General features: G+C 37.5%; 1 protein-coding gene and 1 pseudogene across 1 annotated transcript; both read left to right on the forward strand.

The window, feature by feature from the left end:
* Positions 1–1,401: 1,401 nt before the first annotated feature.
* LOC107788174 (WRKY transcription factor 23-like) lies at positions 1,402–8,554 on the forward strand. Its single transcript, XM_016609838.2, has 3 exons — positions 1,402–1,914; positions 7,533–7,679; positions 7,872–8,554. The coding sequence occupies exons 1-3, from the start codon at positions 1,496–1,498 to the stop codon at positions 8,332–8,334; spliced, it is 1,029 nt and encodes a 342-aa protein (XP_016465324.1). The 5' UTR covers positions 1,402–1,495; the 3' UTR covers positions 8,335–8,554.
* A 6,542-nt stretch (positions 8,555–15,096) lies between these two features.
* LOC107769095 (galactokinase-like) lies at positions 15,097–27,280 on the forward strand (annotated as a pseudogene).
* The last annotated feature ends 313 nt before the right edge of the window (positions 27,281–27,593 follow it).

Here is a 27,593-nt window from a genome sequence, read left to right on the forward strand (position 1 = left end):
GGGTATGCATTCGATTTATCGATTTGACCCTTATCGATAATTACTTATCGATTATCGATTTGTACATATGCTTATAGTTATCATTTCAATAAGGTTTCGATTTTTTCGATTTCGATTTATCGATTTTTTAGGCTTATTGATTCGGTTATCGCTTACACAAATAAGAAAATTCGCGGGATTCCACGGAAAGTATATCGCTATAAACACGCCTAACTAATATGGACAAAAAGAAGCTAAAATAAGATGAACACCGTTTATAATATAAAAATTGTGTCAACAAGCACACGCAACGAAACTAAAGTAAGAGATTAAATGTATGCCACCAACACTCCAACGGTATAAAAAAACAAAATCGGTTATATTTGTCTTTTTAGTATATCTTATCGGTTTAACCGATAACCGAAAAGGACAAAATCGAAATCGAAATTGATAACTCGATAAGGAAAATTTCAAAATTGAAATCGAAATCGATAGCCCGATATCGATAAACCGATAACAAATAATCGATTCGATTTATCGATAAACCGATTCGAATGCACACCCTAATCATACATCTCAAAATTCTTCCATTCATTATTAAAATTTATGTCAAAGACAAACTAAGACAATCTTTTTGGAACGAAGGGATTATTTTTTTGCTCTCTACTAGTATACATTTTCATAATTTACTAAACTTCATAGGGTCTGTTAGCGGAGGTCGAGCATTAGAGTTGTAGGTTAGGGAGTGGTTGAGCATTTTTCTAGCTAGTCTGATAGAGTTTTGTCTAGGTCTGCTAGCGGTTTTTGTTCATCACACGGTTTTAATTTCTAATTTTTATTTTTTTTCTATTTTATTATTAGAATACTTATTGTTCTTCTAAGTAACCTCCACTTCCAACCAAGAGTTTGTGAGTTCGAGCCACCCCAAGAGCAAGGTGGGGAGTTCTTGGAGGGAAGAATGTCGATGGTCTATTTGGAAACAGCCTCTCTACCCTAGGGTAGGGGTAAGGTCTGCGTACACACTATCCTCCTCAGACCCCACTAATGGGATTATACTGGGTTGTTGTTGTTGTTGTTATTGTTTTTCTACTTATTTGTTGTCTCTTACGGTGCTGATACTATTTGTCTGGTTTCTGTTGTTGTTACAGATCTTTTGTCTCTGAGCCGAGGGTCCCCGGAAATAGCCTCTCTACCCCTCGGGGTAGGGGTAAGGTCTACGTACACTCTACCCTCCTCAGACCCCGCCAGTAGAATTATTACGGGTTGATGTTAGATGTTGATGTTTACTTCATAAGCCAAAATTTACATTTAATTTAGTTTGGACCACCGGCATTTTCCGGTCAAGTGTAAAAAACTACTTTCCCCTGGCTATCTTGGACCAACCTCTTTTCCCACACACAAAACCCTTTAAAAAGTAACCAAAAGAAACAACAAAAGTTCTCTTCACACCTCAAAAACAAGACTACACAGCTGAGAACCAGAAGACTTCATTTGAACAAGAACTTAGTCCAATATTATGGAGAAGGAAAACAAGCTAAAAGCAGAGACTTCATTAGAAAATCCGATGTTTTCACAACAGATTCAAACTAGCTTTTCTTTACCAAACATCTTTGATATGTTGTGTGAAACTGAAAAGGATTCTTTAGGTTTGTTAGATACTACAATGTTTGGTGCTCATCTTCTTGATTTCAATACTACTATTCCTTCCATTTTCGATTTGCTTCAAACTTCACCACCTCAATCACTGACTAATATTCCATCTCCCACTTCCACATTTCAAGAATCATGTGAGGTGGAGGTGGTGAATAATAATCCGACGACCCCCAATTCGTTGTCTATTTCTTCATCATCAACTGAAGCTGCCGATGGTGATCAGCAGCGTAAGAGAGTTGATCAACAGAATGACGAGCAAGATCAGGACAAGTATAAGAAACAGTAAGCTTTAAATCTGCTTCTTTACAATAACAACAACATCGATAATTATATTACAATAATTATATTAAGTAAAATATAATTATTTACTTAATTATATTTTCAATATATGTGTACTCATGCGCTTGACTCCTGCTCCCAGGGGCGGAGCCAACATGTGGCTCCGGGTTCGACGAACCCAGTAGCTTTGGTTCAATTTTTATATTTGTCTTGAAAAATTGATTAATTAGTTATAAATTAATAGTTTAGAATCGAGTAACTTAAAAAACTTAGAATACTGAACCCATAAGCTTGAAATTCTAGCTCCGTCTTGTTGCGGAAGCCAAATGTATAGAGTGTGAATAAGTCACAACTACTATACCAAAAATTATGACAACCACCAAATAATAAATAAGACAATAAAGCAACAATAAAGGGAACACCAGAATTTACGAGGTTCGGCTAATTTAGCTTACTCCTCGGACACAACCAATATTTTATTTCACTCCAAAAATACAAGTGAAATAATACTAAAAAGAGAAGATACAAATGCCTTAAACAGATGAGAAGGCAAATGAGAGGTGTGTTTAAATCCTAAACATTAAGCCTTCTTTTATAGGGGGAAATCCCCCCAACTTTTGTTTTCCCACCGATGTGGGACAAACATTTTGTCAAATTCAACAAATCTCCACCTTGGCAAAATTCCACATCTTCAATTTTCTCTCAATAACAAATTTGGTTGTGTCTTCATCTTCAATCTTCAGTGTTCAACAATGTTGATCAAATCCAAACAATGTTGAAACTTGATCGCAGTCACCACCTTTGTCAGCATATCAGCAGGATTCTCCGTAGTATGAATTTTCCTCACTGTGACTCCACCTTCTTCTATGATTTCTCGTACAAAATGATACCGAACATCAATGTGCTTCGTCCTTGCATGATAAACTTGGTTCTTCGCTAATTGAATAGCACTTTGACTATCACAAAAAATTGTGATACCTTTTTGTTCAACACCAAGCTCCTTTAGCAATCCTTGAAGCCAAATTGCCTCTTTCACAGCCTCTGTAATAGCCATGTACTCTGCCTCTGTTGTAGACAAAGCAACTGTTGACTGCAAAGTAGACTTCCAACTAACTGGTGCCTTTGCAAAAGTAAACACATAACCAGTAGTTGATCTTCGTTTGTCCAGATCACCCGCAAAATCTGAGTCACAATATCCAACTACAGACCGATTGTCTTCCTGCTCAAAAACTAACCCGACATCTACAGTATTATGAATATACCGTAGAATCCACTTCACAGCTTGCCAATGCTCCTTCCCTGGATTGTGCATATATCTGCTAATAACTCCAACAGCTTGTGAAATGTCAGGCCTTGTGCAAACCATTGCATACATCAAGCTACCAACAACATTTGCGTATGGTACCTTTGACATATACTTTCGTTCAACTTCATCCATTTGCGACATAGTAGTACTTAGCTTAAAATGGGAAGCAAGTGGAGTACTAACTGGCTTAGTCTTGTCATCTATGCCAAAACGTTGAAGTACTCTCTTCAAATATTCCTTTTGAGATAAACAGAGTTTCTTTGAACGTCTATCTCTAATTATCTCCATGCCAAGAATTTTCTTTGCCTCACCCAAATCCTTCATCTCGAACTCCTTCTTCAGTTGAATCTTCAACTTATCAATTTCTTCCGAATTCTTGGAAGCTATCAACATATCATCAACATATAGGAGAAGATATACAAAGGAACCATCTTTAAGCTTGTGTAAATACACACAATGATCGTATTTGCTTCTCTTGTACCCTTGCCGCAACATAAACTCGTCAAATCGCTTATACCATTGTCTAGAAGATTGTTTCAATCCGTACAACGATTTTTCAAGTTTGCACACCATATTTTCTTTTCCAGCAACTTTGAATCCTTCTGGCTGAGTCATGTAGATTTCCTCCTCCAAGTTTCCATGTAAAAACGCAGTTTTTACATCCATCTGAACTAGTTCCAAATCCAATTGTGCTACCAAAGCCAACATAATTCTAATGGAGGAATGTTTTACAACTGGAGAAAACACTTCATTGTAATCAATTCCCTCCTTTTGAGCATATCCTTTGGCCACCAATCTTGCTTTGTAGCGAACATCTACTTGGTTAGGAAATCCTTCCTTCTTTGCAAATACCCATTTGCACCCAATTGCTTTCTTTCCCTTTGGGAGATTGGCCAATCTCCATGTATGATTCTGATGAAGGGACTGTATCTCATCATTCATGGCAATCCTCCACTTATCTTCTTCTGAACTTTGAACAACGTCTTTATAAGTAGTAGGAACATCATCAGCTACAATTGAGGTTGCACAAGCAACCGTCTCTATGAGACGAACAGGTTTCGTTATTGTTCTTTTTGGCCTGCTGGTTGCTATTGATTCAAGTTGTTGTTGAGATTCCTGAGTTGGAATCTCCTCTACTGGCTCTCCTTCCAGAGGGTAATCTTCATTTGTTTCCTCCTCTGCTTCTTGTGTAGGAAAAATAAATTTTCCCTCAAACTCCACCTGCTTAGAAGCACCTTCATTTTGTTTGGTATCTTCTGTTACCTTATTTACCATAGCAAATTCATCAAAGGTAACATCTCTGCTGAATATTACTTTCTTTGTCATAGGGCACCATAAGCGATATCCTTTGACTCCAGAAGTAATTCCCATAAAAATAGCCTTCTTTGCCCTTGGATCCAATTTTGACTCCGTCACATGATAATATGCAGTTGAGCCAAACACGTGCAAAGAGTTATAATCTACAGCAGATTTTTCGTACCATTTTTCAAATGGTGTTTTGCCATCAATAGCAGCAGATGGTAGACGATTAATGAGGTGGCATGCATATGTAATTGCCTCAGCCCAAAATTCTTTGCCCAAGCCAGCATTGGACAACATACACCGTACCTTCTCCAGCAAGGTCCGGTTCATACGTTCTGCCACTCCATTCTGTTGTGGTGTATGTCTAACAGTGAAGTGTCGGACGATGCCATCATTTTCACAGACCTTATTGAAATGATCATTTTTGTATTCACCTCCATTGTCCGTGCGAATACACTTGATTCTCCTGCCTGTCTGATTCTCCACCATCGTCTTCCATTTGAGAAAAATTCCCAACACTTCATCTTTGCTCTTCATTGTATACACCCATACTCTTCGGGAAAAATCATCAACAAAGGTTACAAAATAGTGCTTCCCACCCAATGAAGGTGTTTTGGAAGGACCCCAAACATCATAGTGTACATAATCCAAAATGCCTTTAGTATTATGGATCGTTGTACCAAATTTAACCCTTGTCTGTTTCCCTTTAACACAATGCTCACAAAACTCCAAGTTGCAAGCCTTTACTCCTTTTAACAATCCTTGATCTGATAGAGTTTTCAAGGATTTTCCTCCAGCATGTCCCAAGCGCATGTGCCATAGCTTGGTTGCTTCTGCCTCTTTGTCGTCACTGGATGTCACTGTCGCTGTCCCAATAACTGTACTGCCACGATAGCGGTACATATTATTATTCTTCCGATTAGCCTTCATTACCACTAGTGCACCGGAGCATACTCTCATCACTCCATTTTCTGCAATGATTTTGAACCCTTTTGATTCTAGGGCTCCCACAGAGATGAGATTCTTCTTCAAATCCGGTACATATCGAACATCTATCAATGTTCTGATCATTCCATCATGGTTCCTTAATCGTATTGAACCAATGCCATATGAGGTAAGAGGGCTGTTATCCGCTGTGTGGACGACTCCATATTCTCCTTCTTGAAATTCCACGAACCAGTCCCTGTTGGGACACATATGATAGCTACAAGCCGAGTCCATCAACCATATGTCTGAAGATGTTGATGACTCTGTTGTAACTAATGAGAAGTCTGAATCATCACAATCAGCTACATTTGAATCCATAATGGCCTTTCCATTGTTATGTTTGGCCTTATTCTTCAACTTCGGACAGTCTTTCTTCCAGTGCCCTTTTTCTCGACAAAAGGCACATTCATCTTTGCTGGGTCTGGATCTTGACTTGGATCTTCCCTTCTTTGTCCTCGTTTGATTTTGAGGACGACCCCTCACAAATAGTGCTTCTCCTTCTCCGCCCTTCTGTTTTTCTCGCTTTCTTTGTTCATAGCTGTACAAAGCCGAACAAACTTCTCTGAGAGAAACTTCGTCATTTCCATGGAGTAGAGTAGTTTCAAGGTGCTCGTACTCATCAGGAAGTGACGCCAACAACATCAAGGCCAAGTCACCATCATCATAAGTTGTATCCATATTTTGCAAATCTGTAACCAACTTATTGAAACTGGTGATATGTTCATTCATCGTGGTACCAGGAACATAGGTGAAGTGAAACAGTCTCTTCTTCATGTACAATTTATTTTGACTGTTTTTCTTCAAAAATTTATCCTCCAGTGCTTTCCATAATTTACTTGCAGAAGTTTCCTTTGTGTATGGATATTTCTGCTCTCTAGCAAGGTAGGATCGAATGGTACCGCAAGCAACACGGTTGATAATTCTCCAATCTTCTTCTCCAATAACATCTGGTTTCTTTTCTTCAATGGCCAGATCTAGCCCTTGTTGAAAAAGGACATCTAGAACCTCGCCTTGCCACATCCCAAAATGTCCGGACCCGTCAAATATTTCGACCGCAAATTTCGCATTTGACACAATTCTTGTCATAAGCGAAGATGCCAATGATGACGTATTGTTGACACTTGATGTAGATTCTTCTTGTTTATTGTCTCCCATCTTTGACACAAATATTATTTAATAGCTGACGACACAAATCAAGATTATTTCCTTTCTGGTGTGGAAGATCAGACTAAGCTGCAACCACAGAGCATACTCAGACAGAACCTTGACTCAGTTACCAAGATAAATCTTTTCTGATGTGGAAGATCAGACTATGCTGCAACCACAAAGCATACTTAGACAGTACCTTGGCTCTGATACCAATTGTTGCGGAAGCCAAATGTATAGAGTGTGAATAAGTCACAACTACTATACCAAAAATTATGACAACCACCAAATAATAAATAAGACAATAAAGCAACAATAAAGGGAACACCAGAATTTACGAGGTTCGGCTAATTTAGCTTACTCCTCGGACACAACCAATATTTTATTTCACTCCAAAAATACAAGTGAAATAATACTAAAAAGAGAAGATACAAATGCCTTAAACAGATGAGAAGGCAAATGAGAGGTGTGTTTAAATCCTAAACATTAAGCCTTCTTTTATAGGGGGGGAAATCCCCCCAACTTTTGTTTTCCCACCGATGTGGGACAAACATTTTGTCAAATTCAACACGTCTCCTCCGCCTGCTCCAATACTATATTAAACTATGCGACTAACTCATCTACAAACTTAATATACTATCAAGAAAGCATATTATTTTTTCCCTTAATTATATTTACACAATATTGAATTATGTGACCAACATATCTAAAAACTTAAATTGTCTTTAGAAGAGAGCCTGGTTTAATATAAGTTTCAATGAATGCATCATCTGATTATGTGAAATGCTTTCTGAGTTTCTCCATTTAACAATCTCTTGTTTATTTATGAATGTTTTCCCTTTGTGCAAAGTGTGATATTCTTTTTTATATGTTGGCTTAGGTTAAAACCTAAAAAGAAGAATGTCCAAAAGAGGCAAAGAGAGCCAAGCTTTGCATTCATGACCAAGAGTGAAATTGATCATTTGGATGATGGTTTTAGATGGAGGAAATACGGCCAAAAAGCTGTGAAAAGCAGCCCTTTTCCAAGGTATATATATATTCAAAAGAATAACACATTTTTATATCTGATTCTCCGTTAACTTTATAACATGGACGGAGTATAATTTATCTTAATGGGAAAATTTTCTTTCTAGCTTTTGAAAATTTCCTTTTTTCCTTTCTTCAAGTAGTCCATTATTTGGTATAATTTAAGTGTAAGATGCATAAATTTCTTCTGCAGGAGCTATTATCGTTGCACAACTATTTCATGTGGTGTAAAAAAGAGAGTGGAAAGGTCAATTAAAGATACTTCAATAGTTGTTACAACTTATGAAGGTACTCACACACATCCGTGCCGCATTACGCCGCCGCGCGGAAGCATTGGCGGCGTTCTGCCACGAACCACCGCCTACTACGGTGGCGCCAATGGTGGTGGTAATGGTGGAGGAGGAATTTGTAGTAATTCCTCTTTGTCTATCCCACAACTGCATTATCAAGAACAGCAGCAGCAAACACTCCATTTCCCTACTACAACTTCACCTTTAAATAACTTTAGCGTTGGCTATACTTCCTTATTTTCGACTAATTCACTCCAAGAAAGAAGGTACTCGCCCTCCCCGTATTGTTCCTCTTTGACCGGAGACGATGGGCTTCTTCATGATATGGTGTCATCACAGATGAGAAGAGATACTAAAGAAGATTAGGAAAAGAGAGGTTTTTATTTTATTTTATAATTCGTATTTTCTTTCTTGCACGGTTAATCAATTAGAAACTTTTCCAGATATTGTACAAGGACTAGTTTAATTAGCTTATAGTTAACCTTAATTAGCAAGTTCATATATAAATGGTGTTATTCTTTCATGTTGTCCAATTCTTTCATTGTACTTAAATAGTTTAATTCAAGGATTTTGGACGTTCTTTATATATCCAATTATTCCTAATTTTAGCTCTCACATTAATCTTGTTTAATTTATATGTACTCTTCTTCAGTTGCATGAGTGTGTTGTCCAATAGGTTAGGGTTTCTTTGAGTTAAGGAAATCAATTATGATGTAAACAATGAAAAAACATGGACAAATGGAACGGGATCCCTTAGTTTGTTAGTAATGTTAGATAGATTCTTAATTCTCTTTATATTGTGATAAAGTTTATATTGCAGTTTAACACCAAAATTTTTTAATTTATTCTTATTAGAATCCCTTAGTTTGTTAGTAATGTTAGATGGGTTCTTAGTTCTCTTTATATTGTGATAAAGTAAATATTGAAAGGACATGAGGAATAAAACCTAATTTTTCTTATCTTTTTGTTTCTTTTCAGCGTATATATCTTATCTTTCTCAATTTTTAGTTCTTAGTTTCTTTCAAAATCTAAAGTTGCATTGAGATCACATCGGCTCATATGCAACAAGGTATACAGTTAGATCCATAATTTATCATAGAACGCGTGTCACCTTTAGCAATGGAAAAGTTGCCTACAATTACTAAGAGGGAAAAGATAGGAACTAAAAGAAAAATAAGGCGCAGAGTGCAACGGTGGTAACCATGAGGAAATGTTAAATTCCATTTTGGCCCTTCATCCATGCCAACTGCGACATCTATATAATAGAAATGCCCTTTTGCAGAATATTCTCGAGGCAATGCTCTTATTGTTTTTACTAATAAATTACGTAGCAACTCTTGTCCATTAGTATTTTTAAAAACTGGCTAGCCCGGGCTATTTTCACATTATTTAACCCGTCCCAATGTGACGATCCGACCGGTTATCTTAAGAATTAACGCCACGTTTCCCTATTAACTGCTTTTTCCAAATTTATTTCTACTATTTTGATTTGCTGGGATGCTCGGTTTTGAGTTTCGGAGAGTTTTGGGACACTTAGTCCCTAAATGAGAGCTTAAGTGTTGGAAAGTTGACCGTAGTCGGAACAGTATGAATACGACCTCGGAATGGAAATACGATGGTTCCGTTAGCTCCGTTGGGTAATTTCGGGCTTAGGGGCGTGTTCGAATTGTGTTTTGGAGGTCCGTAGCTAATTTAGGCTTGAAATGCCGAAAGTTGAATTTTTGAAGTTTCGGTTTGATAGTGAGATTTTGATCCGAGAATCGGAATAGAATTTCGGAAGTTGGAGTAGCTCCGTGGTGTTTAATGTAACGTGTGTGCAAAATTTCAGGTCATTCGGACGAGGTTTGATAGACTTTTTGATCGAAAGCGTATTTTTAGAGTTTTTGAAATTCTTAGGCTTGAATCCGATGAAAAATAGGTATTTTGATGTTGTTTTGAGCGTTCCGAGGGTTGAAACAAGTTTGAATGATGTTTTAGGATTGGTTGGCAGGGTTGGTTGAGGTCCCGGGGGCCTCGGGTGTGTTTCGGATGCTCAACGGGTCATTTTGGAACTTAGAGAAATTGCAGCAGCCCAGTTCTGGTTTCTTTCTTCGTGTTCGCGAGTGGGGTCTCGCGTTCGTGAAGAGGAGCTGGGGATGGGGGAGGTTTAATGCTTCGCGTTCATGAAGCTGAGAGATCTTATACCTTCACGTTCGCGATGGTGTTCCCGCGTTCGTGTATGAGGAAGAGACTGTGCACCGCGTTCGCGACTAGGGCATCGCGTTCGCGAAGAAGGAAAGCTGGACCAAGCGAAGTTGTGCTTCGCGAATGCAAGAGTCCTTCCGCATTCACGAAGAAGGAAATACCTGGGCAGAATATAAAATTTCAAAATCGAGGGTTTAGCCATTTTTATCAAAACTTAAGCTTGGGAGCTCGGATTTAAGCGACATTTTGAGGGATTTTCAGAGATATCGATTGGGTAACGATTCTTAACTCCTTTTTGCTTGTAGCCCATTAATCCAAACATGAATTCATCATTTAATTTCGGATTGGAGATGAAAATTGGGGAAAAGTTGGAAGAAAGTTCTTAGACCTAAAATTTGACTTTTGATTGGGAATTTGACCTTAGTTTTTCGGTATGCATGAACTCGGGAGAGTGTGAGGATTCTGAAAATATAAATTTTACCCGATTCCGAGACGTGGGCCCGAGGGGCATTTTGGTCATTTTACCTAATTTCGCGTATTAGCTTAGAATTTCTTTGTAGAATCAGTTATTTGAAGTGTTATTTATGTTTGAAATTGAATTGAATAGATTTGGGCCATTTGGAGTCGAGTACTCGTGGCAAGAGCGTGGTTTCAGATTGATTATTGAGTCGACTCGAGGTAAGTGACTTGTCTAACCTTGTATGGAGGACCTTCCCCTTAGGATTCGGTATATTTGATATTTGAAATGCCTTGTACGTGAGGTGACGAGTGCATACTTGAGCTAGTTGTTGAAAATCCGATTTTCCTTAAGTAATTTCAATTGTGTTCCTTTTCCTGTGTCATTTTACTTGCAATTTAAACCTGCTGTTAGCTTAGAAAAAGCATGTCTACTTGACTTAACTGTTTATTTGCTTAAACTGCCTTAATTAAATTATGTAAAGCATGTTAGATTTGAATTACCTGTTTACTTGATACGAAAGCTTAATTGAGTATTCTTGTGTTGTTGCTGTGTGTTTTACTTTGGGACTGCGGAACGGCATCCCGGGAGATCCCCTATACGTATTTATGATTTAAACTGAGGTGCGGTACACGAGAGATCCCTGGCACGTATATTGAGGATACCGAGAGATCCTTGGGATACCAAGAGATCCCTAGCATATATTGAGGATACCGAGATATCCTCGGGATACCAAGAGATCCCTAGCATTTATTGAGTATATCGAGAGATCCTTGGGATACCAAGAGATCCTTGGCATATATTGAGGGTACTAAGAGATCCTCGGGATATTGAGAGATCCCTGGTTATTTCCTTGTGATTGTTTTTGCCTCTATTTCAGTTATTGAATTCCTTGTTTTTCTGTATTAAATTTTTATCGTTAGTTTTCAACTGTACTGCTTATCTTATACTGTCATGTCTTATACTCTTTATTTTATCTCAGTAGGGCCCTGACCTTCCTCGTCACTACTCGACTGAGATTAGACTTGGCACTTACTGTCACACCCCTTTTTTCACAACCTCACTTAATCCTCTTAAATAAATAAAAAAAATTCGCAAAGCTCGAAAGGGTTTTTCAATTTTGAAAGTACAAAATTGTGTTCAAAAGGATTAACTCAGAGTCGCCACCTGACATTTGATTTCGGTGTGTCAGGTCACCGTTTTTTCTAAAAATAATTTTTTTCCTTTCAAAACACTTGAGACTCCAAAACTAAGTCTGCACCAGAGATTCGGGTAAGAGGGTTCATTTGACTCGGGGAGAAGGTGTTAGGCACTCCTCAAGTCCCGTGAAAGTCACGGTTGCATACTTGATCTAGTCGGCTTTTAAAATGTTCAAGTTTGACGTAAAATCACGGAAAAGCAAAATAAACACACACGAAGCTCGAGGCCGTCCCCACCTAATAAAAGAAAAAGAAAAATGAAAATAAAATAAAAATACTACAAGTTTCTACTTTTGGCCTCCATTTACATTCACTTCGGAGCATACCCCAAAATAAAATATATACAAATCCTTCGGGGCATTCCCCAGATAAATTTAACTAAGGGAACAACCTCTCGCCTCAAAATTAACAAAAATCCTAAAGTTTGCATACCCAAGTGGTCGGTCTAAACATGCTCTTTGCGGGTAAGTGATAAAATAAATAAAGTAAAACTAAGAAGAACAATTCAGCATATGCTTCTTTGTTTAATTTCTAATTATGAAGAACGACGTGAATTAAATACTAATGAGCTCGATTTTTCCCTGTCCCCCAATTCATCTTAACCCATATGCATTCAAGCAATTTCAATGTCCAACCAAAAATACTAGGCCGTTATCACGTAATTCAATTATAACGCATGAAAATTAACAACACACATAACAAATAGGAGGGGACGAGATGGACCTGCAAATTGGAGTTTATATCGATAAGAAATTTCAGTAGTTACACGAGCAAATGAACCCAACTGCTACGACCAAAGTCGAAATGGTAGTCAGACTCGATTTGAAACCACGAACCACAATTCAAACCCTCGACGGACAATGACGACCTCAAACCGACCTCGGATTAAACTAAAACCAACAAACAACAGAGTAACGACTACCAAACAAGGGCCTAAAGAAGAAGAATGATGTTCGGCTTCCAAACAAACGAAAAATCAGCAACGGAAACATCAAAAAGAGCTAAAATTCCAGCAACAGCCTTGATTTTAAACCCAAAAGAAACTGAAAACCCAGAACTAATTTCAAACTATTTTCATTTTTTCTCGTTCCCAGATTCTGTCCCGTTTTCCTGATCCCTGCCTCTGTTTTTTTGATAATGTGCATGTGTGTGTGTGTTAACGGGAGACGAGGGAACTTGGAGGAGTCGTTGGTCCGTTGAGGGTGTTCGCCGACGATTTTGAAAGGTGAAGAAGGTGAGGTCGCAACTGATTTGGTTCTGTTGTTGGGCGTGGAGGATATGGAGATCAGGGGTCGTTGGTTGAAGAGTGACCGACGACGAGAATGATGGTGTGACGCTAATTTCCGGCGGTTTTCTTTGGTAAGGGAGGTGTTCAGTTGAATATGGAGATGGAGAGCAGGGTCGTTCGTTGGGATTGCTCTCTTCTCGTTGGTGTTTTTGAAGTGAGGGAGCGGCAGATTTTGAGAGGAGGGAGTGGGGTGATGGCTGGAAAATGGGGTTCTAGGGTTTTTTGTTGTAGTGTCTAGATGAAGAAGAAGAAGAAGAAGGCAGCCATGGGTGTCCTCTGAGTTCTGCGGCTGGTCTCTTCTTTTTTGGGTAAGGATTGTTTTTAGGTTTTTTTTTAAATGTGAGATCAAGGGGTCTTTAGTTGGGGGTATGGGCTTATGGGTTAGAGAAGAAAGAAATTAGGCTTGGCCAAATTTTTGGGCCAACTTTTGTCTAAAGAATGACCGTCTCTTGGACCTTCTTTTGATTTTAAAACCAAAACCATGTCATCTTAAAATTAATTTGGTTTTTGTTCTTAGAAAAGAACAAATTAAAAATACAACTATTACTAATTTATGCTAGTTAAGTAAATAATTATAATGCAAAAATACTAAAGTTACACATTGAGGTAACAAATAAAATTATTTTTGTATTTTTAAATTTTATAAAAGGTAAATAAATTGAAAGTAACAAGATAAAATATCAATTACCTAAAAAAAGAAAATATTTTTTTTTGTAATTTTTATTTTGTGACAAATGAAGTAAAAGAGTCACAGCTAATTGAAATAGCGATATTAGGCCTAAACTAAATATTTAAATACTAAAATATGTAATATCTTGGGGAGGGTCAAAAATCACATGTCTACACTTACTAAGTACCGTTGTGGTGTACTCATGCCCCTTCTACGCATGTTTTTCATGTGCAGATCCAGGTACTACGACTCAGTCCTATCACCCTTGAGGCGAGGCGACTGCTCCGGCGACTTCGAGGTATATCTGCCGCGTCCGCAAACCGAGGAGTCCCTTTCTATTCTAGCTTTTAAACATTTACCCTTCTGTATTTCTTTTCCTTGTTAGATGTTCTAGAGTTAGAGTACTGTGTAGTGATCCTTAGCTTGTGATTCATGAATTTCTGGGTCTTGGAAGTATGTATTGGTTTGAGCGTTAAATATTGTGTATGCCGAACGACACTTTTAAATACTGTTTTATCATTCTTCATTCTGTTTTAATTTGTTTTTATTCCGTACTTGGTTTATCTTCCGCAATTTAGGTTTACTTAGTCGTAGAAGACTAGGTGCCATCATGATGATTCACGAAGAGTGAACCGGGGTTGTGACAACCAATATACTGCTTATTCCGTTGGATTTCTCCTTATCTCATTTAACTTTGTTAAAAAAAAAAGTTAATAAAAGTTAGATAAATTTGGCGAGGTAAAAGGATTAGTCCTAGAAAATCTGGAGTCATCTACAAAATATATCCATAATCTTTCGTATTCCAGATTCAGTTTATTTTATCTCAATCCAAAGAACTACCTTATATTCTTACTCTTGTCACCTTTTATATATTCCTATATTCACTTGTTCCTTTATTTTAGAGCCCGTTTGGCTTAGCTGATTTATAGTAGGTGATAAACATTAAGTGCTGAAAATTATTTTTAAGTGCTAAAGCTGATTTAAAAAATAAGCAGTTACGTGCTTGGATAAAAGTGCTGAAATTAATAATAAGCAAGAACTGAGTGTACGAAGAGTTTGTTTTAAAAATAAGTATTTTAGGGATAGAATATTAAATATTTTGGTCAAACCTAAAGTGCTTATAAGCTGAAATTTGATAAGTTGGGGGAGACCAACTTATGACTTTTGACTTATTTTTGGCTTATAAGCACTTAACTTATAAGCACTTTTAATTTTACCAAACGCATAGATAAGCCAAAAAGTGCTTATAAGCCAATTTAACAAGCTTATAACCTTAGCCAAACACCCTCTTAGTCTTGTACAAAAAGATTTATAGAAACGTATTATTACAATGGGAGAAGTTTCACTGGTCAAACATGAAGAATTACCAGTTCCAATTTACTCTACACTGGTGCCTGTTTATGGCAGTGAAGCACTACTCAAAGAAGCTGAAATTCGGTTCAAGAATTTGAAGTCCAAGTTCATTGACTTCTTTGGCCAATCTCCTGATATTTACGCTCGATCCCCAGGTTAATTCAAACATTCAAAAAATTTTGCTTTTTATGTTAGTTATATATAAAAGGACAGCACGATGCATAAAATATCCCGTATTCATGCAGAATTCGGAGAAGGGTCACATTCAAAGGATGTGATATAGACAGTGTTGCGGAAGCCAAATGTATATAGTGTGAATAAGTCACAACTACTATACCAAAATTTATGACAGCTACCAAATAATAAATAAGACAATAAAGCAACAATAAAAGGAACACCAGAATTTACGAGGTTTGACTAATTTTGCCTACTCCTCGGACACAACCAATATTTTATTCCACTCCAAAAATACAAGTGAAATAACACTAAAGAGAGAAGATACAAATGCCTTAAGAAGATAAGAAGGCAAATGATAGGTGTGTTTAAATCCTAAACATTAGGCCTCCTTTTATAGGGTGAAGTACCAACCAAAATTGGTACTTCACCGATGTGGGATTTCTGCCATTCAACAAATCTCCACCTTGGCAAAATTTCACATCTTCAATTTTCTCTCAATAACAAAATTTTAGTTGTGTCTTCATCTTCAATCTTCAGTGTTCAACAATGTTGATCAAATCCAAACAATGTTGAAACTTGACCGCAGTTACCACTTTTGTCAGCATATCAGCAGGATTCTCTGTAATATGAATTTTCTTCACCGTGACTCCACCTTCTTCTATGATTTCTCGTACGAAATGATACCGAACATCAATGTGCTTCGTCCTTGCATGATAAACTTGGTTCTTCGCTAATTGAATAACACTTTGACTATCACAAAAAATTGTGATATTTTTTGTTCAACACCAAGCTCCTTTAGTAACACTTGAAGCCAAATTGCCTCCTTCACAGCCTCTGTAATAGCATGTACTCTACCTCTGTTGTAGACAAAGCAACTGTTGACTGCAAAGTAGACTTCCAACTAACTGGTGCTTTTGCAAAAGTAAACGCATAACCAATAGTTGATCTTCGTTTGTCCAGATCACCCGCAAAATCTGAGTCACAATATCCAACTACAGATTGATTGCCGTCCTGCTCAAAAACTAACCCAACATCTACAATATTATGAATATACCGTAGAATTCACTTCACAGCTTGCCAATACTCCTTTCCTGGATTATGCATATATCTGCTAATAACTCCAACAGCTTGTGAAATGTCAGGTCTCGTACAGACCATTGCATATATCAAGCTACCAACAATATTTGCGTATGGTACCTTTGACATATACTCTCGTTCAGGTTCATCCTTTGGCGACATAGTATTACTTATCTTAAAATGGGGAGCAAGTGGAGTACTAACTGGCTTAGTCTTTTCATCTATGCCAAAACATTGTAGTACTCTTTTCAAATATTCTTTCTGAGATAAACAGAGTTTCTTTGAACGTCTATCTCTTATTATCTCCATGCCAAGAATTTTCTTTGCTTCACCCAGATCCTTCATCTCGAACTCCTTCTTCAGTTGAATCTTCAACTTATCAATTTCTTCCGAATTCTTGGAAGCTATCAACATATCATTAACATATAGGAGAAGATATACAAAGGAACCATATTTAAGCTTGCGCAAATACACACAATGATCGCATTTTCTTCTCTTGTACCCTTGCCGCAACATAAACTCGTCAAATCGCTTGTACCATTGTCTAGAAGATTGTTTCAATCCGTACAATAATTTTTCAAGTTTGCACACCATATTTTCTTTTCCAACAACTTTGAATCCTTCTGGCTGAGTCATGTAGATTTCCTCCTCCAAGATTCCATGTAAAAACGCAGTTTTTACATCCATCTGAACTAGTTCCAAATTCAACTGTGCTACCAAAACCAACATAATTCTAATGGAGGAATGTTTTACAACTGGAGAAAACACTTCATTGTAATCAATTCCCTCCTTTTGAGCATATCTTTTGCCACCAATCTTGCTTTGTAGCGAATATCTACTTGGTTAGGAAATCCTTCCTTCTTTGCAAATACCCATTTGCACCCAATTGCTTTCTTTCCCTTCGGGAGATTGACCAATCTCCATGTATGATTCTGATAAAGGGACTGTATTTCATCATTCATGGCAATCCTCCACTTATCTTCTTCTGAACTTTGGACTACGTCTTTATAAGTGGTAGGAACATCATCAACTACAATTGAGGTTGCACAAGCAACCGTCTCTATGAGACGAACAAGTTTCGTTATTGTCCTTTTTGGCCTGCTGGTTGCTATTGATTCAAGTTGTTGTTGAGGTTCCTGAGTTGGAATCTCCTCTACTGGATCTCCTTCCAGAGGGTAATCTTCATTTGTTTCCTCCTCTGCTTCTTGTGTAGGAAAAATAAATTTTCCCTCAAACTCCACCTGCTTAGAAGCACCTTTATTTTGTTTGGTATCTTCTGTTACCTTATTTACCATAGCAGATTCATCAAAGGTAACATCCCTGCTGAATATTACTTTCTTTTTCATAGGACACCATAAGCGATATCCTTTGACTCCAGAAGTAATTTCCATAAAAATAGCCTTTTTGCCCTTGGATCCAATTTTGACTTTGTCACATGATAATATGCAGTTGAGCCAAACACGTGCAAAGAGTCATAATCTACAACAGGCTTTCCATACCATTTTTCAAATGGTGTCTTGCCATCAATAACAGCAGATGGTAGACGATTAATGAGGTGACATGCATATGTAATTGCCTCAGCCCAAAATTCTTTGCCCAAGCCAGCATTGGACAACATACACTGTACCTTCTCCAGCAAGGTCCGGTTCATACATTCTGCCACTCCATTCTGTTGTGGTGTATGTCTAACAGTGAAGTGTCGGACGATGCCATCATTTTCACAGACCTTATTGAAACAACCATTTTTGTATTCACCTCCATTGTCTGTGCGAATACACTTGATCCTCCTGCCTGTTTGATTCTGCACCATCGTCTTCAATTTGAGAAAAATTCCCAGCACTTCATCTTTGCTTTTCATTGTATACACCCACACTCTTCGAGAAAAATCATCAACAAAGGTTACAAAATAATCCTTCCCACCCAATGAAGGTGTTTTGGAAGGACCCCAAACATCAGAGTGTACATAATCTAAAATGCCTTTAGTATTATGGATCGCTGTACCAAATTTAACCCTTGTCTGTTTCCCTTTGACACAATGCTCGCAAAACTCCAAGTTGCAAGCCTTTACTCCTTTTAACAATCCTTGATCTGACAGAGTTTTCAAGGATTTTCCTCCAGCATGTCCCAAGCGCATGTGTCATAGCTTGGTTGCTTCTGCCTCTTTGTCGTCACTGGATGTCACTATCGCTGTCCCAATAACTGTACTGCCACGATAGCGGTACATATTATTGTTCTTCCGATTAGCCTTCATTACCACTAGTGCATCGGAGCATACTCTCATCACTCCATTTTCTGCAATAATTTTGAACCCTTTTGATTCTAGGGCTCCCACAAAGATGAGATTCCTCTTCAAGTCCGGTACATATCGAACATCTGTTAATGTTCTGATCATTCCATCATGGTTCCTTAATCGTATTGAACCAATTCCATATGAGGTAAGAAGACTGTTGTCCGATGTGTGGATGACTCCATATTTTCCTTCTTGAAAATCCATAAACCAGTCCCTGTTGGGACACATATGATAGCTACAAGCCGAGTCCATCAACCATATGTCTGATGATGTTGATGACTCTGTTGTAACTAATGAGAAGTCTGAATCATCACAATCAGCTACATTTGAATCCATAATGGCCTTTCCATTGTTATGTTTGGCCTTATTCTTCAACTTCGGACAGTCTTTCTTCCAGTGCCCTTTTCTCGACAAAAGGCACATTCATCTTTGCTGGGTCTGGATCTTGACTTGGATCTTCCCTTCTTTGTCCTCGTTTGATTTTGAGGACGACCCCTCACAAATAGTGCTTCTCCTTCTCCGCCCTTCTGTTTTTCTCGCTTTCTTTGTTCATAGCTGTACAAAGCCGAACAAACTTCTCTGAGAGAAACTTCGTCATTTCCATGGAGTAGAGTAGTTTCAAGGTGCTCGTACTCATCAGGAAGTGACGCCAACAATATCAAGGACAGGTCACCATCATCATAAGTTGTATCCATATTTTGCAAATCTGTGACCAACTTATTGAAACTGGTGATATGTTCGTTCATTGTGGTACCAGGAACATAGGTGAAGCGAAACAGTCTCTTCTTCATGTACAATTTATTTTGACTGTTTTTCTTCAAAAATTTATCCTCCAGTGCTTTCCATAATTTACTTGCAGAAGTTTCCTTTGTGTATGGATATTTCTGCTCTCTAGCAAGGTAGGATCGAATGGTACCGCAAGCAACACGGTTGATAATTCTCCAATCTTCTTCTCCAATAACATCTGGTCTTTTTTCTTCAATGACAAGATCTAGCCCTTGTTGAAAAAGGACATCTAGAACCTCGTCTTGCCACATCCCAAAATGTCCTGATCCGTCAAAAATTTCTACCGCAAATCTTGCATTTGACACAATTCTTGTCATAAGCGAAGATGCCAATGATGATGTATTGTTGACACTTGATGTAGATTCTTCTTGATTATTGTCTCCCATCTTTGACACAAATATTATTTAATAGCTGACGACAAAAATCAAGATTATTTCCTTTCTGGTGTGGAAGATCAGACTAAGCTGCAACCACAGAGCATACTCAGACAGAACATTGACTCAGTTACCAAGATAAATCTTTTCTGATGTGGAAGATCAGACTATGCTGCAACCACAGAGCATACTTAGACAGTACCTTGGCTCTGATACCAATTGTTGCAGAAGCTAAATGTATAGTGTGAATAAGTCACAACTACTATACCAAAAATTATGACAGCCACCAAATAATAAATAAGACAATAAAGCAACAATAAAAGGAACACCAGAATTTACGAGGTTCGGCTAATTTTGCCTACTCCTCGGACACAACCAATATTTTATTCCACTCCAAAAATACAAGTGAAATAATACTAAAGAGAGAAGATACAAATGCCTTAAGAAGATAAGAAGGCAAATGAGAGGTGTGTTTAAATCCTAAACATTAGGCCTCCTTTTATAGGGTGAAGTACCAATTTAAACAGACAGCTCCTTTTACATTGGTACTTCACCGATGTGGGATTTCTGCCATTCAAGAGACAATATATTAGGCTGCTTCAACAGCTCGAACCCATGACCTATAGATTGAATTCCCTTGATATAGGTTGACGTTATTATATTTTTTTAATCTCCATATCGAATTCCTGGTTCTGGCATTAGTTTCATATCTCAAGAGTGATATTTTTATGTTTTTTTAATCCCTTGATAAAATTTCTGGCTCCGTTACGGGATGTATAGTCCTATGTTTTTATTTATGTGACACACACCGGCATATCATATAAGTCAAATTAATTTTAAACTTGATGTGATTTCAATTAATTGAGATTAAGTTTTAGTCATGTTAATATGTTTACTTTACGTTTATTGCTTCTTAAGAGTTTCTTATATGCTACTAAAAGTATATAGAACTTCTGTAGCAATATTTTTCTTATTTTTGATTTTATCGTATAGTATATATTTTGAGTGACATGAGATTAAATGGAGCGACATGGACAATGATAATTTATATACGGAACTTGCTTGGGATTAAGGCATATACATTGTTATGTCTATTCACACACATTTTTTCACATAGAAATTGGTTGACACTAAGAATTCTAGTTCATTATACTTTTTCCCCCCCTTCTAATATGATGTTTTATTCTAATTGATTTTTAACATCTTAAACTTTTTATTCATTTGAAAACTTTGCATTTAAACTTTCATGTTGATGTCTTTATGGTTAAATATGTAGGAAGAGTGAATTTGATTGGAGAACACATTGACTATGAGGGGTATTCTGTATTGCCGATGGCGATTCGACAAGATACGATTGTGTGGCTATAAGGAAGTGCGATAGTAATAAGTCTGAGAAGCTTCTTCGAATTGCAAATGTAAATGGTGACAAGTACACATTGTGTGCACTTACCCTGCTGATCCACTGCAGGTATTACATTATTGATGATCATATTGTTATTTTTTATTCATTTATTTATTTGGTTTGATGGTGGCATGAGTTGAGCTTAAATGGAGAAGTGAGGGTTCATATAGTCGATCTAACTTGTTTATCGCTGAGGTGTAGTTGTTGTTATTATTGTTACTACAGCTGGTAATAGAAGCATAGTATTGGTTGCTCTTTATTTTAAATATTTGCATTCTATCTGGAATTTCGTCTTGGCGTATTTTGGTAAAGTTGTTGTCATGTGACCAGAAGGTTACGGGTTCGAGCCGTGGAAACAGCCTCTTACAGAAATGCAGGGTAATGCTGCGTACGATAGACTCTTGTGGTCTGACCTTCCCCGGACCCGCACCTAACGGGAACTTAATGCATCGGGCTGCCCTTATTTATGCATTCTGTCTTGAATTCCAGTTGGTGATACATTTTCATATGTGAAGAGTTCATTAAAATATGTTGGGGTGGCGGAGATGGGAGTTTCTTGATTCATTTCGGAGGGCGGAAAATGAAAGAAACGGAAAAAGTTATGGAGTTTGATGGATCTTGAGAATTTTCATTACCTTTTTCCTAGCATTTTAAACTTCCATATTTGCAGGACATTGATGTGAAAAACCACAAATGGGGTCATTATGTCATTTGCGGGTAAGTATTTACTTTCTATTGGTTTTTCTTGTTACATGATTTTACGGTTGTTTTAGATCGAAGCATATTGATGGACACTAAGTTTTCTTGTTTTAGTACTCATACATTGCATAAACTCTTGGGTGATAACTGATAAGGACTGCCTGAAGTTTGAATTATCCAAAAAATGAATCCTTTTCATAACTTTTGTCATGGTAAGATGATAAGCAATGTTGTACAGGTACAAGGGTTTCTATGAGTATGTCAAATTGAAAGGAATCGATGTTGGTGAACCAGTCGGACTTGATATTGTTGTTGATGGTACAGTTCCGACAGGTATATGCTTTGCTATCTTAGATCAATGTCTGTGTACCAGTCAGTTCTTTGTCATATTTCAAATATAGTGAGGTCACGGGTTCAAGTCGTGGAAACAGCCTCTTGCAGAAATGTAGGGTAAGGCTGTGTACAATAGACCCTTGTAGTCCGGCCCTTCCCCGGACCCCGCGTGTAGCGGGAGCTTAGTGAACCGGACTACCCTTCTTTTGTCATGGATTTAATTTTGTCGATGTAGGTTCTGGTCTATCAAGCTCTGCAAAACTTGTTTGCTCTTCGACTATTGCTATAATGGCTGCATTAGGTGTTAACCTTCCCAAGGTAATGTATAACCATCTTCTAAATTGCTATAACATGAATATTGTGAATCTAATTTCTTCTCCGTTATGTATTTACTGTTGAGTTTTGGATTGTTGAGTTTTTGTTTAAGATGAAATAGTCTTAAAATGAGAGTGAATGGGAAATGGGATTTGGATTTGGATTTGGATTTGGATTTGATCAAATGATCGATCGATTGATTAATTATTTGGATCAAATTTATTTGTTAATAGTGAATATTAACGTGATATAATCCGTGTTTGTAACAGATGTTTTTCAATCCGTGTATTGTGTTGCACCAAGAAAGCAACAAGATGCCTAGTGCACCTCCCACCATGGCCAAGTGCTCCTCCCACCAAGCAAGTGTTCATTCCACCGTGTAAGTGCTTCCTCCATGATATCCTAATGCTTGTTCCACCATGGAGGGGGCAGATTTCTCTCACATGACTGCTATAAATAGAGCAGAAGTTGTAGAGAAAGAAGAACACGCCGGAAAAAAACACTCGAAACACTCAGTATACCATTGATATACACTCTGTATATAATTGATATACACTTTGTATACATTCAAACTACACTCTGTATACACTGTGTATACACTGGAAAAACGAATTGCAATCTGATATCCTCTTCAGTAAGAATTCAACATCGGCTATACATTGCATTCCTTCCTCTCAGAATTTTCATTCGACTTATGAGTTCTCCCTTGTTCTGCATTTTTTTAAAACTACAAACAAAGCAACTGTAAGTGTGATTTGCTGCCGAACTTTGCGTTCGTTGAAATACTGGGGTTTGAAGTACCGCTACACCAGTGTGTAATTCGTTCTATCTTGGGAGTAAATAATCCATAACCTTGGGTACTAGGAGGGGATTAAATTCCTTAAGGAAACACTGTAAATTCAGTGGGCTCGAATTAATTTTTGTTTCAGTTATATCATTTATATTTACGTATGTTACTGCTGTATGTAGCTGATAAAGAGGATAATATATATCTAAGAGTGGAAAAGTTAAAACTTGATCTTCCATCATTCCATATTTATACCAGATAAGAAGTACTATACAGGAAACAACAAACAACATTTACTGCTATATTATACGACCGCAGAATTGAAATGCTGTATCCAACCTGAGCATTTGATTAGACATGTTCCTTTTCCTCTTAGAAAATTCTTCTAAAGGAGATAATCTTTCCTTAAGGCGACGGATAGAAAAGTGACAATTTTGCTTTTTCCTGCAGAAAGAAATTGCACAACTTACTTGTGAATGTGAAAGGCATATCGGCACACAATCTGGTGGAATGGATCAGGTATTGTTTTCAAACTCTACATTTTGATCCTTTAGTCATATGTGTATCTTTATGCTGAAAGCCAGTTAATCCTTTTGCAGGCCATATCTGTTATGGCGCAATCTGGAATTGCTGAGCTGATTGATTTCAATCCTATTCGTGCAACGGATGTACAACTACCTGCTGGTGGATCTTTTGTAATAGCCCATTCTTTAGCCGAATCACAAAAAGCAGTTACTGCAGATGCTGCAGTTAACTACAATAATCGGGTTGTTGAATGTCGTCTAGCTGCAGTAAGTTTATTCATCCTTGCTGTCATAATTGCAGCGTCTTCGAGCACAAATGATCAACGTGTCTCACAACACGTAGTTCTACTTATCTGTTTACTACTGGTTGTTATGACATTTGAAAGTTGGCTTTCAAAAATGTATTGATGCAACAATTTGAAAGCAATATGCTACGATTTGACAAATAGTAGAATACAACAACAACAACACAGTATAATCCCACAGGTGGGGTATGAGGAGGATAGTGTGTACGCGGACCTTACCCCTACCCGGGGATAGAGAGGTTGTTTCCGATAGATCCTCGACTCAAGAAGATGATATAGGATATAACTTATATACACTGACGGTAAAAATACGTGTTTAGTTTATGTTAACATGTTGTAGCAGGTTAATTTATTCCGACTTATTATGAATGGTTGCCTATAATTATCCTTTTCAGGTAACTTGATAGTGTAAAAATCTATTTATACTATCAGTGGATAAAAGTTAAACTCGTCGGAATATGCCTAATAGATTAACTCGTTCTCAATTTGCTGCTTTTCCCCCCTTAATGGCGGCCGTTTGATCTTTTACAGATTGTGTTGGGCATAAAGCTGGGAATGGAACCTCAAGAGGCAATCTGTAATGTAAAAACACTTTCAGATGTTGAAGGTTTGTGTGTATCATTTGCTGGTACACTTGAATCTTCTGATCCTGTCCTCGCCGTGAAGGTATAAATTTCGTCTCCACTCAGGTCAATCTATCTATCTTGATTTCGTTGTTTTTCAAGTCTAGTATCCTTACTCCCATTTGTTAGGATGCTTGTCTCGGGTTGTATGTCTGTTGATGCGAATGATCATGAATCTAAGTTGCTCGGACAGGGGTGTGGGTGTCCGACACAGGTGCGGATCTAGAGCTCGGATCCTTCGAGATGTAAATTCTAAGATTCGAGGATACGGATCCTAGTACGGATATGGGTGCGGGGATCCGGCTAAATAATTCAAAAAAATATAAAAATATCTCTAAATTATGTGAAGTACTTACGTATAACTTGTAAAGTGTGGATTTCTTTTTTATTGTCAAGTTGTAGATAACTAATGGATTGATTTCCTAAATAAGGTATGCTATTTTCTTCAAATTTTCCCTATTTTTGGTTCTTATTTCGGGAATCGAATTGTATTTTGTCTCGAACTTTTCCGCCTGTCCTGGTCAAAGTACCCAAAATTATATCCCATACCAACACCTATACTAGTGTCGTGTCGATACGGGTGTGGCACCTAAACTGCCATGTCGGAGAAACTTAGTCGTGTATAGCAGGATATTCAGTTTTAATTCAATCTTGGAGGAAAATCATTGTAGTTTACCATATAAAACAATTGTTTGCATGATCTTTCGCTTGTTTTACAGTAAGCTTTAACATGTTCTGTTGCTGCTATAGGAATTTTTGCATGAGGAACCATATGCAGCCGAAGATATTGAGAAAATCACACAAGAAAAGTTGGAAACTATCTTTGCCAATTCTTCTACTTCTTTGGACGTGCTTAGAGCGGCCAAGTATTACAAATTGCATCAGGTGTTTATATGTTCGTTTAAATGATTCTAATTTTCCATTTTCTATGCACTTATCTCTTGGACGACCCTTCCTCGGACCTTGCGTGAATCGGGATGCTTCGTGTACCGCGCTGCCCTTTTTTTTACCTCTGGGACGTAGGTTAGATAATAGGATACTTATGATTGCAGAATTCTCTACTTCTCCCTGTTAAAATTCATTGCTAGAACTCCTCCAATGTTGCTGCGGCTTTGAAAGTTGAAGATTATTGATGGATTTTCTTCCCATGCACAACATAGAACTACCAGGTTCAACTGAACCCAAAACTTTTCTTGCGGAGCATAAATTTAGTAAAGAATCACTAGAACTATAATAAAGAGTGGATATGAACCCATAACTTTATTGCTGAACCCATAGAACTGAAATCTTAGATCCGCCTCTCTCTGCATGTTGAGTGTAATTTATAATCAATCAGTACATTTGACTGATGATGCTTCATCTTTAAGAGGGCTGCTCATGTATATTCTGAAGCGAAACGTGTCCATGCTTTTACAGACACTGTATCCTCAAAATTAAGGTAAGTCATCCATTCATAACGCCCTTGTTTTTTAACGTCGTTGTCCAGATTAATGTAATAGTTTAACCTTTAAACACAATCTTGTATATTTGCAGTGAAGAAGACATGCTGAAAAAGCTTGGTTTCCTTATGAATGAGAGTCATTACAGCTGCAGTGTTCTCTATGAGTGCAGGTAATTTAGTTTCTTACTATAATGTTGCTATTGTAACATGTAACTAATGATTATCGTCACACAAATAATAACAATTACATAATCAAGACGTTAAATATATTTTCTCGGTGTCTCTGATTTTGATATATCAAATATGATTTTAACCTATGTACATTAACAATCTAAAGAATTTTACACTATCAATATATTTTAACATGTTATAGTAGGTCGCCCGATCTTATTTTCCAGGTTACTAATCTACGTTATATAGATAGTTACCTGTAATTATTTTCAAAATTCTTTTTATCGAATATAGATAGTATATAGAAGTTAAGCTTATCGAATACTTCTTTTTATCAGTTGTCCCGAATTAGAAGAGCTTGTTAAGATTTGTCGGGATAATATATGGTGCTCTCGGAGCGAGGATTACAGGAGCTGGATGGGGTGGATGTGCTGTGGCTTTAGTGAAAGAGAGTCTTGTTCCACAGTTTATACTCAATTTGAAGGTTAGTTTCATTATTCCCCGAGGTTGAAAAATGTCAATCCGGTACACAAAGTATCATGCATTCACGTAGGGTCCGGAAAAGGGCCGCACCTCAAGGGATGTGATATAGACAACCTCCCCTAATGCAAGCATTAGTGCCTGCTTCCAAGGCTGTTCTCGAGGTTGAAAATCTCCAAAATATGACTAGATCTTAACGCAATTTGTTAACTAAAATAGTTGTTATTTTGTTTCAGGAGCAATTCTATCAATCAAGGATTGACAAAGGAATAATCAATAAGGATGATCTTGGTCTCTATATTTTTGCATCAAAGCCCTCTAGTGATATTAGCCTGTTAACCTCCTTATTAAACTTAGGTCATGGGTTCAAGCCGTGAAAGTAGCTACTAATGCTTGCATTAGAGTAAGCTGTCTACATTTCATTCCTTGGAGTGCGGCCCTTCCCCGACCCTGCTTGAACACGGGATATTTTGTACACCGTACTGCCTTTTTAACCTCCTTAGTGAACTAGCTAAATTCATTATCATCTACTATATTTCTAGTCAGGAAATAAGGGTAATACTTCTCCATCTTATGAAATCTATGGTGGTTCTAGTTAGCTACTTTTTGTACATACTACCTTTATTAGAAAATAGAAAATGGATTGACTTGCTTTAAGTACTTGTACTGCACTGAATGTGAGTGGCACAG

The sequence above is a fragment of the Nicotiana tabacum genome, chromosome 11 (assembly GCF_000715075.1).
Source record: "Nicotiana tabacum cultivar K326 chromosome 11, ASM71507v2, whole genome shotgun sequence".
NCBI classification, from domain to species: Eukaryota; Viridiplantae; Streptophyta; class Magnoliopsida; order Solanales; family Solanaceae; genus Nicotiana; species Nicotiana tabacum.

Excerpts from the sequence above, each read along its gene's own strand:
- LOC107788174 (XM_016609838.2), top strand. The coding sequence starts at position 1,496 with ATGGAGAAGGAAAACAAGCTAAAAGCAGAGACTTCATTAGAAAATCCG. Across the intron at positions 1,915-7,532 it reads CAGGACAAGTATAAGAAACA|GTTAAAACCTAAAAAGAAGA; the intron begins GTAAGCTTTAAA and ends ATGTTGGCTTAG. Across the intron at positions 7,680-7,871 it reads AAAAGCAGCCCTTTTCCAAG|GAGCTATTATCGTTGCACAA; the intron begins GTATATATATAT and ends TTTCTTCTGCAG.